At 36.9% G+C, this 17066-nt stretch overlaps 1 protein-coding gene across 2 annotated transcripts in view; it reads left to right on the top strand.

Annotated features, from left to right (window-relative positions):
* LOC127951097 (chromodomain Y-like protein) overlaps positions 1-17066 on the top strand; it is a 28270-nt gene that overhangs the window by 6096 nt on the left and 5108 nt on the right. For both annotated transcript variants that reach the window (XM_052548748.1, XM_052548749.1), the window contains exons 2-5: positions 4203-4986; positions 7194-7456; positions 7852-8024; positions 8186-8396. In XM_052548748.1, the coding sequence (XP_052404708.1) occupies positions 4203-4986; positions 7194-7456; positions 7852-8024; positions 8186-8396 (1431 nt within the window). The remainder of the gene's footprint in view (positions 1-4202; positions 4987-7193; positions 7457-7851; positions 8025-8185; positions 8397-17066) is intronic.

Below are 17066 nucleotides of genomic sequence, written 5' to 3'. Positions count from 1 at the left end.
ACCGATTCTATTTTTTTTTTTATATATGTATGATTTTTAGCTAGTCAACTTGAAAATGTAACTACAACATGATTCAAAAAACTTTTTCTTTATTAACCCACTATTTAAAAAATACATATATATTCCAAGTGCAGCACACATTAAATTGTTATAGGGTTAGTTCACCCAGATAGCAAATTTATGTAATTAATAATTTACCCTCATGTTGTTTCAAACCCGTAAGACCTCCGTTTATCTTTGGAACACAGTTTAAGATATTTTAGATTTAGTCCTAGAGCTCTCAGTCCCTCCATTGAAGCTGTGTGTATGGTATACTGTCCATGTCCAGAAAGGTAAGAAAAACATCATCAAAGTAGTCCATGTGACATCGGAGGGTCGGTTAGAATTTTTTGAAGCATCGAAAATGCATTTTGGTCCAAAAATTGCAAAAACGACGACTTTATTATAGGTGCACCCTAGTGATTCAGGACAAGCTAAAAACACGGTTTGGAAAATGGATTCATGGTGTACTCGCTTATTATATACATTTTTCTACATTTTGAACACAAACAAAGTTACGGGCAACAGCTCTGATTGGTTGATTTCTTACCGGGAGCGGTCCGTAAATGCAAATGGCAATAGGATCACTGGGAGGAGCCAGAGGAGTTTGATTTTTTCACAGATTATCTGTCTCATATTCTACTGTCAGGACATAATGACAGGTTTAACAAATATGTAAAAAATATATATTTACAAAAGTTACCTACTGCAGCTTTAAGCTGTTAAATTTTTTAATGTGGCTGACACTCCCTCTGTCGTAGTTTTTGATATTTTTAGACCAAAATGTATTTTCGATGCTTCAAAAAATTCTAACTGACCCTCTGATGTCACATGGACTACTTTGATGATGTTTTTCTTACCTTTCTGGACATGGACAGTATACGGCGCACATAGCTTCAATGGAGGGACTGAGAGCTCTCTGACTAAATCTAAAATATCTTAAACTGTATTCCAAAGATAAACGGAGGACTTACGGGTTTGGAACAACATGAGGGTAAGTTATTAATTACATAAATTTGCTATCTGTGTGAACTAACCCTTTAACATGATATACATGTTAAACAAATCACTTGTTAAATATCTTTGCAACAAAAAGATGCATAAATTACAACTACTTATTGTACAAACTTGTCTTTACATATTGTGTTCAGAAATAATACGAGGAAAATGCTTTTAAAAAAATTCAAAAGTCAAGGTAATTCAAATTCAAAATGACTGAAGGTATAACACCAGTAGACTGTTATTAACTGTAAATGTTCTGACAACATTTCAAACAACCGCAGCTTTCAGCCTGTCACCATGATGCAAACATAAAATATCAGATATGCAGTAGTAGCTCTTTAGGGTTTTTTTTATTAGATTGCACTGCTTTTCCATAGAAAAAACTATGGAAACATGGATGTGTTTGACTGTTGTGTTCACATCTCTTGCAGTGTCTCATGTTTGAAACACCATTGTAAAAACACTGCGCTCAAGTTAAAAGAAGTCCACTCCCATCTTCTTGGATGTTTTACCTATTCCATTGCCTTCATTGCATCTTTGTCAACACAAAAGCGCATTCTGTGTGAATGGCGTGTAGCCTATATTTATGGTCCTTCACAGAGCACGTCATACGTGAGCAGTTAATCACATGTGTCAACATGCGGTTGGATTGTTTTTTACTCTTTGCTGTTATCACCGTCTTATTGTCAAAGTGTCTACTTCTAACATTTGGTAATATTTCTATTAGGGCTGGACCAGAATATTAGATTATTCGAATATTCATTCGGTGGGTTGGCATTTGATTTAAAATTTTGAGATTCGAATTAGGGCTGCTCCAATCATGATCGGCCGATCGTTATGCGCATCTCATCAGTAAAGCTGGTTATCTAATCAGCAGGTGCGTGATTTCATATAGAGCAGCTGATAAACTGTGCAAATCCATGTTCATTATCAGCTTGGATTTGCACAGCTTGTTAGTTAACAACGGCTCCATGTGGGGCGGGACTATACTATGGGGCGTGTTTTGTATTGGGAGGTGTAAAGATCATATTCCATGAAGATATTTTGTACATTTCCTACCGTAAATACAGTACCCTCCATAAGTTTTGGAACAGTAAAGACAAAATTGTTCTGTTTGCTTTGGAGTCAAGAAATCTGTAAATATGATTAAAAGATGAACATGAGACAAAACTACAGAATGTCACGTTTTATTATTGGGTGATTCAACATAAAGATGTTTTACCAGCTAAGAAGATCAGCACTTTTAGAGTTTCATCTCCCTATCTGATCTGAGTATAAGTATTGGAACAGTTGCCTCACAGGTCTTTCTAACTGTTCAGCTGTGTCCTGTTGCATTAATTCTTCAGATATTTAAAGCAGGGAATGTGTCTTATCAGTTATATTCATTATATACAACCTCCAGAAAGCTGGGGTGATGATCTGTCAATCTACAGTCCTCAGGAGAATTTGACACAATTACAGAAGCTACACGGCAAGATGAAAACCTCTGATCAGCACCAAAAATAGCAAGGCAAGATTCTTCACAAATGTGGGCCAGTAGAGTTTTGAGACTGAGTTGATGGACCGATGAGACAAAGATTAACCTTTATCTAAGTGATTGGAAAGCAAAAGTGTGGAGAAAAAAAGGGAACTGCAACTGATCCTAAGCATTCAACCGCATCTGTAAAGCTTGGTGGAGGTGGTGTCAAGGCATGGGCATGCATGGCTGTCTCTAGAACAGGACCTCTTCATATTTATGATGACTTAATGTATGATGGCATTAGCAGAATGAATTTGGAAGGGTACAAAATCATCTTAGCTAACAATAATCAAGAAAATGCCACCAAGCACTCCAAATTGGATCAGGAAAATGACCTAAAACACCCTGCCAGTTCAGTCAAGGACTTTATCAGGACACAACATTTTTTAAATCCAATTGAACATTAATTTCACCAGAGCCCCTTTCACACTGCCATTCCGGCAAATACACGGGTAAAGTGTTCTGGCAATTGTTCCCGGGTCGCTAGATTTTGCACTTTCACACTGCCAGTGATTTCCCGGGATATGTGCGTGCTTTCACACACAACCTGTAAAGATCCCGTAATGACACGTGACATCAGGGCGTGATGTGTAATGTACGAGTCGAAAACGTTAGGCACGTTATACTTTCACTGAAGCAACTGAACCCGGCAATGTTACTAGGTCCCCGACCCGGGTTCAATGCCGGAATCAATCCTGGGACATGTTTGCTTTCACACAGAAGGCGACCCGGCAATGTTCCGGCAATATGCCGGGTCCGACATGCAGTGTGAAAGGGGCTCATCTGAAGAGGAGACTAAAGACAGAAGCTCCCCAAAACAAGCAACAATTGGAATTGGCTGCATTAAAGGCTGGAGAAAAGCATGTCAAAGCATAAGACCAAGAGTCTGGTGATGTCTATGTGTTGCAGACTCACTGCTCTGATTGTGTACAAGGGATCTGCAACTAAATATTACATTTTAATCTTTTACATCTGCCTTGAATTCGACTATTCCAATGCTTATGCTCACATCAAATAGTGGGATGAACTCTAAAAGTGCTGTCCTTTTTATTTGGTAAAACATGTATGTGTCGAAAGACCTAGTAATAAAATGTGACATTCTGTAATTTTGTCACATATTCATCTTTTAATCATATTTGCAAATGTCTTGACTCCACAGCAGAGAAAGCAATTTTGTCTTTACTGTTCCAATACTTGTAGGGGGGAACTGTATATCAAAACTTCATTTTTGATTAGTAATATGCATTGCTAAGAACTACATTTGGACTTATTACTTATATCAATGTTTAGATTCTTTTCACTCTCATCATCAATGGGAAGCTTATTTCTTCAGCTTTCAGCCTCAGATGTATAGCCTAAATCTCAGTTTCAAAAAATTTACCCTTATGACTGGTTTTGTGGTCCAGGGTCACATTTGATGTTTTTACAACTACCTGCTTTTAATTTATCTAGCATATGAAATAATTGCTATAAATATGGAACTTTTACATCTGCTTTAAAAACATAAGTAAAAGTGTATTGATATAAATTGCCTTTTCCTTCATAACTTTTGAGTCAATGCTGTTCTTTAGTCTTTCAATCTTTCAGCATTATTTTACATAAATTGCACTAAGACATACTTTATCTGCATGCCCCTCTTTAGGTGGAGAGAATAGTAGGCAAACGTAAGAACAAAAAGGGCAAGACTGAGTACCTGGTCCGCTGGAGAGGCTATGGCTTTGATGGAGACACCTGGGAGCCAGAGAATCACCTGTCCAGCTGCGTCGAGTTCATCCATGAATTTAACCGGCAACACAGCGAGAAGCAGAAAGATGGATCTCTTCGTTCCGCACGCAGCTCTCCCAGCACAGCCGGAGGCAACACAAGCATCAACGCCCGCAAACAAATCAGCAGGCCTCAGCAGTCCTCAGCAAGTCCTAACACAGGGAAGACCTCTCCACTCATCCCAAGCACACTCTCCACAAAACGGCTTCAGCCAGCACAGCAGTCACCGCACAACAGTGATGCACATCAGCAGAAAAGTAAGCGATTGGCTGGCTTGAGTAGCAGTGGCACTGCCGTTACGAGTGCAGTCACTGACATGGCTCCAACGGCAGCGACAACAGCTGCTCCCACTGTTAGCGCGCTGCGGCGAAGTATGGACCTGGCTAAATCTGGCATCAAAATCCTAGTGCCAAAGAGCCCAATGAACAGCCGCACTGACACAGAGGAGTCTCCCAGCGAGGCAGCGCACAGTCTGGAGCAGGGAGGCCAAGAGCCAGATGCTGTGCCCCCTGAAGTGGCCTTGCTGGAGAAACCCGCCAGAGCGGTGCGTGTACAAGGAGAGGAACGGGCTCGTATGGGCACCAGGCCCAGAACACAAACAGCCCTTCCGCCACCGCAGATTCCCATTACCCCCGCTGCCGTCCGCACATTAAATGGGAAAGGTAGAGTCCTCTCGACTTACACTGAGAACATTACATTCTTTTGAGGTTTAGTAGAGAGTGTTTTAGTTCCAGGCCTGGAGGCACCACTAAATTAGTTTGTTTCAGCCCTACTCGTATAATTTCATGCATTGTGTGTTTCTAGTTATGGAACAACATAATAAACGCTAATAAACAAGCACTTGCTGAATGAAAGCAAATGTGTTGCTGCAGAACATCAAGTGATTTTTGAGGGTACCTGCAGGAGTCGAATCAGAAGGCGTATGTTATTCTGAATATGACGATACTAGCTGTCCATTGTTAATTGGTCTTGATTTGTATAACAGAAGAAAAAAATCACATCTTGAAATGTATGTCCATTTTAAAATGCAATAGATCTAACTAATAATTTGTGTTGATACTTGCAGATGATTTTGATTAAAATTAATTAATTTCAGGCCATGATGTTGCATCCATAAATATACACAACTCTTCAAAAGTTCAGTTCAGTACGATTTTTCAGTGTTTATAAATGAAGTCTCTTATTGCTCACCAAAGCCACGTTTCCACCGCAGGAACTTTACCCAGGAACTAGGGACTTTGGGCCTGTACTCTGTGTGTTTCCACCACAGGAACCAGGAACTAAATAAAGTTGTGGTAAAAAAAAATGCCCCTCAGAAAGTCCCTGATGGTGAGGTAGTACTTTTTCAAAGTTCCGGAACTTTCGGGGGCGGGACTTGTGCACTAAACATGCTGATTGGTTGAGTTCAAACAGCATTGTAATTTCGACCACCATTTATTCGGATGATTTTCAAAATATTACTGTTATTTGTGTCATGAAATGTAATTTTAAAAGTATTTCAGGCGAGAATGTAGATGTTTAAAACTCAAATCTGTGGTTTATTTATAAAGACAGCGCCTATTTAAAAATCTGTTTCACAGATTTCGGAGGCGTGAGCTCCACGCAATCAGCGGGAGCTCAGTGATCATCTCTCCACCTAGAAGCAGCCTCACCTCGGCTAGACCTTCTGATGTGTGCTGCTGGCTTTTATGGCTCTTTAGTGGTTAAACATAAAATATAATTTGTTTGGGTAAATCTTACAGGTTATCTTTGGTCTGTATTCAATTTATCTATATGTTAAAATGAAAATAAAAAGGCAAATTGATATAAAATTTTGTTTATACACGTATCCCTGAACTAAGTACATTTCTGCAGCTATTATGTTTAAATGAAAACAAAAGGAGGCAGTGGTATTTGATATCATAATTTGTTTTATTGTAAATGTACAGTGAGGAAAATTGCAGTAGTCAAGGCGAGCTGACTGATGTTGTCAAGTACGCTGCTTAATTACTGGATTTGCATCGTCGCGAACATCACACTCCAGAGTCGAATGCGCAAAGTCTGAACTACCCAGGATGCACGGCCAAAGTCGGCGCACTTTGTATTGAGAAATGCGCGCAGACCTACGTCACCAGTCTATTTGCCTAATCTTCCCAGTACTTTACACCGCGGTGGAAACGCACAAAGCAACAGGTCTGGGGGAAAAAAAGTTCCTGGTACAAATGTTCCGGGTAATTTCGGTGGAAATGCGTCACAAGACTGCATTTATTTGATCAGAAATGCATTAAAAACAGTAGTATTTTTAAATATTATTACAATTTAAAATTATTTTTTTTATTTTTTTATTTTAAAATGTAATGTATTCCTGATGGCAAAGCGGATTGTTTTTTTTTTTCAATGTCATTCCTCCAATCATCAGTGTCACATTTTCCTTCAGAAAAAAATTTGAACATGCCGATTAAGTGTGTAAGAAACAGTCCATTAATGTTGAAAGCATCTTAAGTTTTAGGTATTTTTTTAAAAATAATTATATATATTAGTGCTGTCAAATGATTAATTGCATCCAAAATAAGTTTTTGTTTACATAATGAGTGTGTACTGTGTATTTTTATGATGTATATGTAAATGCAAACACATGCATGTATTTTTTTTTATAATATATAAATTTATATAGAAATGTAAATACATAAGAAATAAAAAGTACGCAGGTATTATGTAAACAAAAACTTTTTATTTTGAATGTGATTAATCGTGATTATTCATTTGACAGCACTAATATATTTATTAATATTTACAAAATAATAAAATGGTGATTTTATCATAAATATGGTTATTATTATAGTATTGCTATATTTTATATCATATTTTTGCATTTGATGTTGTTTCATAGGCGTGACCACCCTCATGGAGGCCTCGTCTGCAAATGGGACAGCCGTTACTCAGAGTGGTGCAGCAGGAGTGATGAGCAGCTCAGGGCTGACAGGCAAAAGGCGCTTTGAGGACCGTGCAACTTTCGACAAGCGTCTGCGCTTCAGTGTTCGTCAAACTGAGAGTGCTTACCGCTACAGGGACATTGTAGTTAAGAAACAAGATGGCTTCACACACATTCTGTTTTCTACAAAGACCTCTGAGAACAACTCCCTGAATCCTGATGTGAGTACAAATATATTCCATGTTAGAAATGTTGAGTTGACTTTCAATTTAAAATGCAAAAAAAAACAAAAAAAGAGTTTTGACTCTTTAAGTATCTTGACATTTTACTCATTGGTTTGTATAGTTTAAAAAGTAAAAACCTCAATCTCTGAATTAAGGCTGGATGGTATGACACCATCTGATTTTATATAGTTTTTATACAGTTAATATATAGTGTTCTTTCCAGACTGTGTCATAGAAAGGTGCATGTAATGGAAGCCATTTTGTTGTGACACGTCTTGTTACATTCTGACATAGGTTTCTATTATATATGATATTACTCATACTGTGATATTGGTACCCCCCCCACACCACCCCACTCTGAAGTGATATATTGTCACTCAAATGGTTTTTAGGTCATGAAAGAGGTTCAGAGTGCCATGGCCACAGCTGCAGCTGATGACAGTAAACTTGTTCTACTGAGCGCCGTGGGAAACGTCTTCTGCTTTGGCCTCGACTTCATCTATTTTATTAGGCGGCTCACGGATGATAGGAAAAAAGAAAGTATCAAAATGGCGGAGACAATCAGGTACAAAATGATGAGAATATAAATATTATGACAGCTATTTTACCACCATATTTCAGAGAATGTTTTGTAATAGTGAGTGAGTGATTGAGTGAGTTAGTAAATGACGTGACATACAGTCATAGTAGCTATATATAAACCAATGTGTTTTCTGTTGTCTTCAGAACTTTCGTCAACACATTTATTCAGTTCAAGAAGCCCATCATTGCTGCTGTGAATGGGCCCGCCATTGGGCTTGGAGCATCTATCTTGCCCCTGTGTGATGTCATTTGGGCCAATGAGAAGGCTTGGTTCCAGACTCCTTATACAATCTTTGGCCAAACCCCAGATGCCTGCTCCTCCGTGACATTCCCTCTCATCATGGGAGTCGCCTCGGTGAGTATATCAAGTGTGCCTCTGCATGAATAACTTGTCTTTTTTGGTTTTTGTGTGTGTGTGTGTGTGTGTGTGTGTTGGAGTTGCACAGACTAATCAACTAGTCGACTTCAATGCTCTGCCATGACGCTTTAAGCTTGACGTCGACTAGTCACAGGTCCTATAGAGGGCGCAACAGGATAATAAATCCTTTCCAAAAAGCGAAAATTACAAATAAATGTATACTCCGAAAGCTCCACAAGACATGTGTGATGATTATATTACTGGATGCTCAAAATTGAACGGGAGAATGCACATGCTAAACAGATTATTCTACAGGTAAGTTAATTGCTTTCCTAATCTAATGCATTGCTGCACTGTATTGCACACATACAGGGAACAGACAGTAGCTCATACATCACGCACAGATCGCGCTCACACAGAATCATTCAGCGGGGAAATGTACTGTCAACACTGTTCTTTGATTTCTCAATAAAATAACTTAGAAACTGAAAAGTTCAAGCATATATTTCTTAAATACATCCAACAATGTCTACAACTACTACTAGAGAGATGCTGCCATGTAGAAATAATTCACACACCCAATTGTTGTCACTCATGCATTCATATAAATGTAATCTTTACTGTGCTACTTTATTAATATCTGCTTTAGAACGAGCAGAAATCTGTGAGAAATAAAACAACTCAAAGGCAAAACAACTGATAAAAATGAGATGTTATAAGAGCAATAACTGTGGGTAGCGCTGTGTCATATGCCATAGCTGTGCACAATGCGTTTGTCACAGCACCAGACTTATTTGTTCATTAATGATGTCATCAGCGACTAGTCGACTTCGACTTGACTTTCATCACATAAAAGTTGACTTTAAAAAATCAGAAGTCGTTTATTAGCCTTAAAATGTATTTATAGTATCAATTAATGGAGTAATATGGCAGCAGAGCTTTTAACGAAACCAAGATAAGAGAAATCCACTGGCAAGATTTGTGGAGTGACTACCTCCGCTTGTGACCGTACCGCCTTGTCTGTTTGATCCCAACCAGAGGGTTAAAGCAGGCATGAGAAATAAGAAATGTAGAAAAAATGACTGGTGCTCATCTTCGCAGTTGCTGTTAAATCATACATATATGAAGAGTTAATTTACAAAAACAGACAACCGACTTTTTTAACAATTTTCAAAAATCATGTTTGTTTTTCATTGTGCATTTCAATTAATTTAAATCAAACTGCAGTAACTAACACAATAAAACACAAAAACATAACTTAATAAAAAAAACATGATTTTTGAATATATAAAAAAAAACTGAGTTATCTGTTTTTGCTAAAATTCTTCGTTCTTTTCTTTGTCCAACACCAAGATGCACTGTGAGCATGAGGGATTTGTCAGTAAATTTAAAAAATCGTAAATTCTAAATGTTTTATGGGTGTATATATTCTTGTATATATAAAAAAAATTATAAAATTAGTAAGCATATAATTACAGCGATAATATTAATTAGAGGGCGATCAATATTGGATTTTTTCAATGCCGATAGCTAAATTGGATGACACTGATCCGATACCGAATAATTAACTGATAGTTTTTCAAATGGATACTGAAAAAAAAAAACTAAAATAGTGCTTTATTTACAAAAAAAGAAAAAATTACTGAACCATACTACTAGTAGTAGTAGTAGTAGTAGTAGTAGTAGTACTAATACTAACAGTAATAGTAAATGTTGAAATTACCACACTCTAATAGGGCCCTATGAATTGTTTAATTTTTTTCCTAAATTCCATTTTATTCGTTTCCAAGTTCTGTTGTTTAATTTTTTTCCATTTAAATGTTACTCCACTCCTTTTTAATAGTTAAATTAAAGTTTATTAAAAATAAAATAAGTCTAATTAAATAAAATCATGAAACTTATACATTTTCAAATCAATTTAATAAGTTTAACAACAATTATATGATTATAGGGCCCTATGAAATGTTTATTTTTTTCTCAGCATATTTTTTTATTTACCAAATTCTGTTTTAGCATATCTAATTATTTGAATGCATAAAACAACTTAATTTATTTTTTCTTAAAGAAGCCTAATGATTTTTCCCCTCAAAAAGTCTGTGTATTAAAATGTTTATTATCAAATCAAGGTATGAAACATAAGTAATTAAAAGACAAATAAAATAAAGCAACCTTTTTTGGCAAACAAAGGGGATTTACTATCAAAATTAACATGGAAGAAATGTTGTTTCAGTAGTAGTAGTAGGCTATGTACATTCTAAATTGTCCAGTCTAGAGGAAAATGCTGTTTTTTTTTAACATAGGAAATCTGGTTTTCAAAGGACAAGTTTTTGACTGTAGAGGAAGTAACAGTACATCCATCTAGTTGCAAAATGTAGTCTACTAGATTCTGTGTACTGTTTTTTGGTCCAGTAAGTAATATATCGGTCTTATCCTAATTTAATAGGAGAAAATTATTGATCATTCAATATTTTACATTTTTAACACACTCTGTTAGTTTAAATAACTTTGAAGTTTAATCTGGTCTTGTTGAAATATATAGTTGAGTATCATCAGCATAACAGTGGAAACTAATCCCGTATTTTCTACAAATATTACCAAGGGGCAACATGTATATTGAAAATAGAAGAGGACCTAGGACAGATCCTTGTGGCACTTCATATTTTACTGGTGATAAATGAGATGACTCCCCATTTAAATAAAATGGTAGCGATCTGACAGGTAGGATCTTAGAGCCTGCCCTTGAATACCTGTATAGTTTTGTAATCGATCTAGGAGTATGTCTTGATCTATGGTGTCGAAAACAGCACTAAGATCAAGTAAAACTAGAAATGAGATGCAGCCTTGATCTGACGCAAGAAGCAAGTCATTTGTAATTTTAACTAGTGCAGTTTCTGAGCTATGGTGGAACCTGAAATTCTTCATATGGATGATTTGTTTGCAGGAAGTAGCTCAATTGAGCAGACACAACTTTTTCTAAAATGTTATACATAAATGGAAGATTTGAAATGGGCCTATAATTTGCCGGTTCATTAAGATCTAGGTTTCTTAATAAGAGGCATTTCACATGTACTAATTAAGCTTTTAATGTGATTTAAACTATAAAAGTACATTAAAAAAGAAACATCACAAAAGTTCTTCAACATGAAAAGCAATAGAAATGTAGTAACTAAATCATTTAATCAGATAACTGCGCTCTGCAGGGCTGTGGGACACAGGACAGATAGTCTTATTAATTCCTACAATTTGTTAATTCATTCCTATGATTTATTAATTTGTGGCAATTGTCCATGTTTCACTAATTTTGTTCCCTAAATAACTCATGATTTAAATGAGGGAACAAATTAATAAATAAAATGAATTCTTAATTCATTAAATCTTTAATTTCCCTTCCCATGTTTACCACACACAGTATTAAAAGTGAAAGATAATAAAATAAACCTGCGAAATTAGAAGATTTATATTCTAGACACGTATATTCTAGCGATTAAAACTTGCGTCACAATCTGTTCATTATCAAAACAAAATAGTCAACTAAACATTTTAAAGGTTACACTGGTCAGTTTAAATAGAGCGTAATACCAATCCACTCTGCTGTTCCAAGGACGTTTTTGCTCATATGAATAGGATCATCTTTTCTTTTGTGTGAATGTGTAAGTAGTTTACATTATAAATAATAGTTTAACGTTCAAATACATTGCGCATATGGAAACACGTTGCGCATATGGATTTGTGCCAAATGAGACATGAAAAGTAATCTTCAAATAAATCTAGTCATCCTCGTCTGCACACACGCACTGTCATGATCTAATACACTGTATGTCGGATTTTTAAAAACAAATAGGCTAGGCCTACCGGGACTCAAAAATTCAAAATCTGACATTTTCTAGAACAGAATCCAGCAGGATCAAATTACTGCACTTGAGCATTTAAGTTGCATCTCAGGATTCAAGCTCAATCTCTCTAAGAGTTAATTATTTTCTATAAATCGTGTAGCAAAGAATTCTTCTTTTTCTCACTACCCATTTGCAGTAGTCCCTGATAAATTTATATATTTAGGTTTAGTTGTTTCGAGAAATATCTCTGAGGCTGTTTAAGCTCAACTTTACTCCACTCTTGAAACAAACTTGGACATCCCTTGAAAAATGGTCTAAGCTCTCCACTTAGATTGGTATGATCAATGTAATTAAAATGAATATGTGCCCTAAATTTTTATATTTGTTCCAAACTACACCTACTTATAGGGATACACAAACTTTACAAGCAAGCTGGTCGATTTTTTTTTTTTTTATCTTTAAGCAACAAACAAGAAAGAAGGAAAGTGTGCATAAACAAGATGTTTATTTGGTATTTAATAGGCCAAACTGGCTTTTGGCTATTGAAAACAATAACCATAACCATCTGAAATTAACGGCATTATCTGCACAGTAAGTATACTACATTTAATACAAACATAGATGGTACAGACATCAGCATTTAGCTTTTATATTTGAATTGGGTTGAAACTACAGAGAACTGGCCTTAAATTAAAAGATTAACTGTAACCATCTGTAATTAAAGGCAATAAATGCATAGTTCTACAGTCCAAACAACACAATCAACACACATTCAATAAGAGGTTTCTTAATCAGCATTCAGCATTTTAGTTTTTAAATTTGGTTTTAAACTCAAAAAAAGGTATTTACCAGTGAGACTAAATAAGTATTCTATATAAATGCATTATTCCAAAATGTTAAAATCAAATAATGTTGGTGCGAATAAAATAATGATGCAAAGTGTTTCATTCATCCAGTTAAAAAAAAAAATATGATAATGTTTCACTTTTTTTTTTTTTTACTTGAGTCAATGAAAAATAAATAACTATTGTCTAAAGTAAAAAAAAAATGAATGTGAATCATTACCCTAATTTTTTTTTATTGGATGATTGAAACCCTTTTTTTTTTCAGTGTGCCACAGCAGGTGATTTTGAAATGAAATTAAGTGTATTTAATTTTAAGGTAAAATAAAGATAACCATCCTATACAGAACTGATGTTTATTTCTGGCTTTTCAAATGTGTATGCAAGTTCTACAAAAAAAAAAAAAAAAATTCAGTTTTGTCACAGTTTAGTTGGCGTTGCTTGTGCTGGGCACGGACAGATACAGTCCACTCACGCAGGGAAAGGGGCTCTTATTTGGAGAAGGGGCTGGCTGCAGACTTGCATTTTCAGACTTGCACTCTCAGACACTTGCACTTCTGCTAGTGACGTCACTTGCAGTCTTTATTTTTTATTTTGCTCTATTTATTGATAACTTTTTGTTTGAATCTCTCAACATATTACAGCAGTAGCCAGGTGGTGAAGACAGAAAAAAGAGACTAAATTACAATGTCACTTGCAATCGCCACTTGAACTCACCACTACCTGTGACGTCACTTGCAATCAACACAAATCGTGCATGTTGCCAATAGAGACAAGACGCTTTGGTGGTGATTAAACGATTAAACCTAATTTAGTACTATAACGTACAGGGTCCTGCAAGGAAAAGACAAGAGCGGCAAATCCGTGGCCAGAACACCAGAATATGAATGCAATGCAAAAATGTCTCCAATATGCATTAATACGCAAATTACTTAAGCTGTTAACTTTTTTAATGTGGCTGACACTCCCTCTGAGTAAAAAAAAAAACCATATCCCGGAGTAATTAATTTACTCAAACAGTACACTGACAGAACTGCGGTGAAGAGAGAACTGAAGATGAAAACCGAGCCAAGCCAGATAACGAACGAACGATTGACTCGTTCACGAGTCAAGAACCATTTTGTCGGACGCGTCCGATTCGAGAAACGAGAAGCTGATGAAACTGCGCATGTGTGATTTAGTGTGAAGCAGACTGACACACAGCGCGTCTGAACTGAACTGAATCTTTAGGTGATTGATTCTGAACTGATTCTGTGCTAATGTTATGAGCGCGGGTAAACCGAAGGCTTGAATTAAGGGCAATCATCGCCAATAACGTCATTACGTCGAGCGCAAAAGAACCGGTGAACAGTTTTTTTCAACCGGTTTATTGAATCAAACTGTCTTGTGAGAACTACTGGTGATCCAAAAACCGATGCAACCGGATCTTGACTCAAGAACGAGTCAATCTTTTGTTCTTTATCTGGCTCTGCTCAGTGTTAATCTTTAGTTCTCTCTTCACAGCAGTTTACTGTTTGAGTAAATTAATTACTCCGGAATATTGGTTTGTTTTAATTCAGATTGAGTGTCAGCCACATTAAAAAAGTTCACAGCTTAAGTCATTTGTGTATTAATGCTTATTGGAGACGCGATCCGTTTCAAATGATTCAGTTCGATTTGGTCAACTGGTTCAAGAAGATCCGGATATATCGAGTGATTCGTTCGTGAACCGGATTATCACTACACTGCAGTGAATGCGCTCACAACAAACCCGGAAGAGAAGACAATGCTCACTAAAGTCATAGTTTTTGATATTTTTGGACCAAAATGTATTTTCAATGCGTCAACAAATTATTACTGACCCTCTGATGTCACATGGACTTCTTTGAAGATGTTTTTATTACCTTTCTGGACATGTACAGTATAATACCATACACACACTTTCAATGGAGGGACAGAAAGCTCTCGGACTAAATCTAAAATATCTTAAACTGTGTTCCGAAGATGAACGGAGGTCTCACTGGTTTGGAACGACATGAGGGTAAGTTACTAATGACATCATTTTCCTTTTTGGGTGAACTTTCCCTTTAATCACCACCGCAACATGTATGATTTGTGTTGATTGCAAGTGATGTCACAGGTAGCGGAGAGTGCAAGTAGCGATTGGAAGTGACATTGTTATTTAGTTTCTTTTTTCTTGTCTTCACCACCTGACTACTGTTATTAAATGTTGAGAGATTCAAACAAAAAGTAATAAAACAAATTCATCAACATAAAAAAAATAAAGACTGCAAGTGATGTCACTAGCAGAAGTGCAAGTATCTGAGAGTGCAAGTCTGAGAGTGCAAGTGCAGGTCTGCAGCCAGACCCTCTTGCTTGTTTGTGCGGCAGTACAACAAGGGCTGTTCGCTTCCTGCTATCTGTGCCTCAGACGTGTAGCTCTGCACTTCCAGTGCTGATCGGCTGCCTGTGTCCTGCACACAGATTTTGAAATACTTCCACACAAATGACATGATAGCAAATGATTACAATGTAGTCTTGTGCACGCGGGCGTACTTCCGGAAAAATCGGCCGAAAAAAGACCAAAAACCATCTGATTGCGGTTTATGGCCAGTCAACCCAGTCAACTGGTGCATCCCTACCTATTTACATTTAAAGGGGGGGGTGAAATGCTATTTCATGCATACTGAGTTTTTTACACTGTTAAAGAGTTGGATTCTCATGCTAAACATGGACAAAGTTTCAAAAATTAAGTTGTACGTTTGAAGGAGTATTTCCGTTTCAAAAATACTCCTTCCGGTTTGTCACAAGTTTCGGAACGTTTTTTTCGAGTATGGCTCTGTGTGACGTTAGATGGAGCGGAATTTCCTTATATGGGTCCTTAGGGCACGTCTGCCGGAAGAGCACGCGCTCACGTATAGCACAGCACTGAGAGCACAACAGACATTCATTGATCAGAGCGAGAGCGTCGCGAAATGTCACAAAAGGAGTGTGTTTTTGGTTGCCAGGGCAAGACAACCCTGCACAGATTACCAAAAGAGAAACAGCATTAAGGGACCAGTGGATGGACTTTATTTTTACAGAGGATCAACAGAGTTGTGCAAGTGTTTGTGTTTGTTCCCCTGCTTTTCGAAGATGCTTGTTTTACAAACAAGGCCCAGTTTGACGCTGGATTTGCACATCGTTTATTTCTTAAGGATAATGTAGTCCCAACGAAAAAGGGTCACGATCGTGTGTTGGAACCACATGCAGTGAGTAAAACTGCTTCAAATATCTCTGTGTTGTTAACTTAGCTATCGGCGTGTAACGTTAAGCACATCAAGTAAACAACATGCGATGTTGTCATTAAACTGCACTTTCCACATGTACAGCTTAAAAAAAAAAAGACGACAAAGTGGAACTTAGTCATTTTCCAAAACCACTAAGCAAATATATACAGTTTCAGTACATACCACATAGAGATGTCATTGCTGATGCTGGTCTTGTTAAATTTCAGCCTCTGGATCTGATTCTGGATCATAAATATATGCTGAATCTGACTGTTAGCCATGGTTTGTTTTGGTTGGCTTTGTCCTCACGATAATGAGACACAGCTTCCAAACGCTCTCAACGCAAAAGCCTACTGGCGCTCGTGATTCTTTAGCTCCGCCCACACGTCACGCCTCCAGCCGGTCGTGTTTTTCCGGGAAAAATTGGTACAGAGATCTTTCTCTTATGAATATAATAAAATTAAAGACTTTTTGGGGTTATGAAGGATGCTGTACTACTCTATAGGTACTCAAGATTAACAGGATATTGAGTGAAAATGAGCATTTCACAACCCCCCCAACCCCCCCCCCCCCTTTTAGAATTTATTTTTTTTTGTTCATTTAAATAAGATAATCTTATATTTGGAATAAGAAACCCCCCAGAATACATCGATAATTTCACCAAAAACCTAAAGAACAGGGGGGATGGCCCTCCCTAATTTTCAACTATATAACTGGGCTTGTAATATGAGCTCTGACTTATTG

This window comes from Carassius gibelio, chromosome B2, assembly GCF_023724105.1.
Source record: "Carassius gibelio isolate Cgi1373 ecotype wild population from Czech Republic chromosome B2, carGib1.2-hapl.c, whole genome shotgun sequence".
In the NCBI taxonomy this organism is placed as follows: Eukaryota; Metazoa; Chordata; class Actinopteri; order Cypriniformes; family Cyprinidae; genus Carassius; species Carassius gibelio.
The sequence above is the reverse complement of the archived record's forward strand: the minus strand, read 5'-3'. Positions and strand labels throughout refer to the sequence as shown.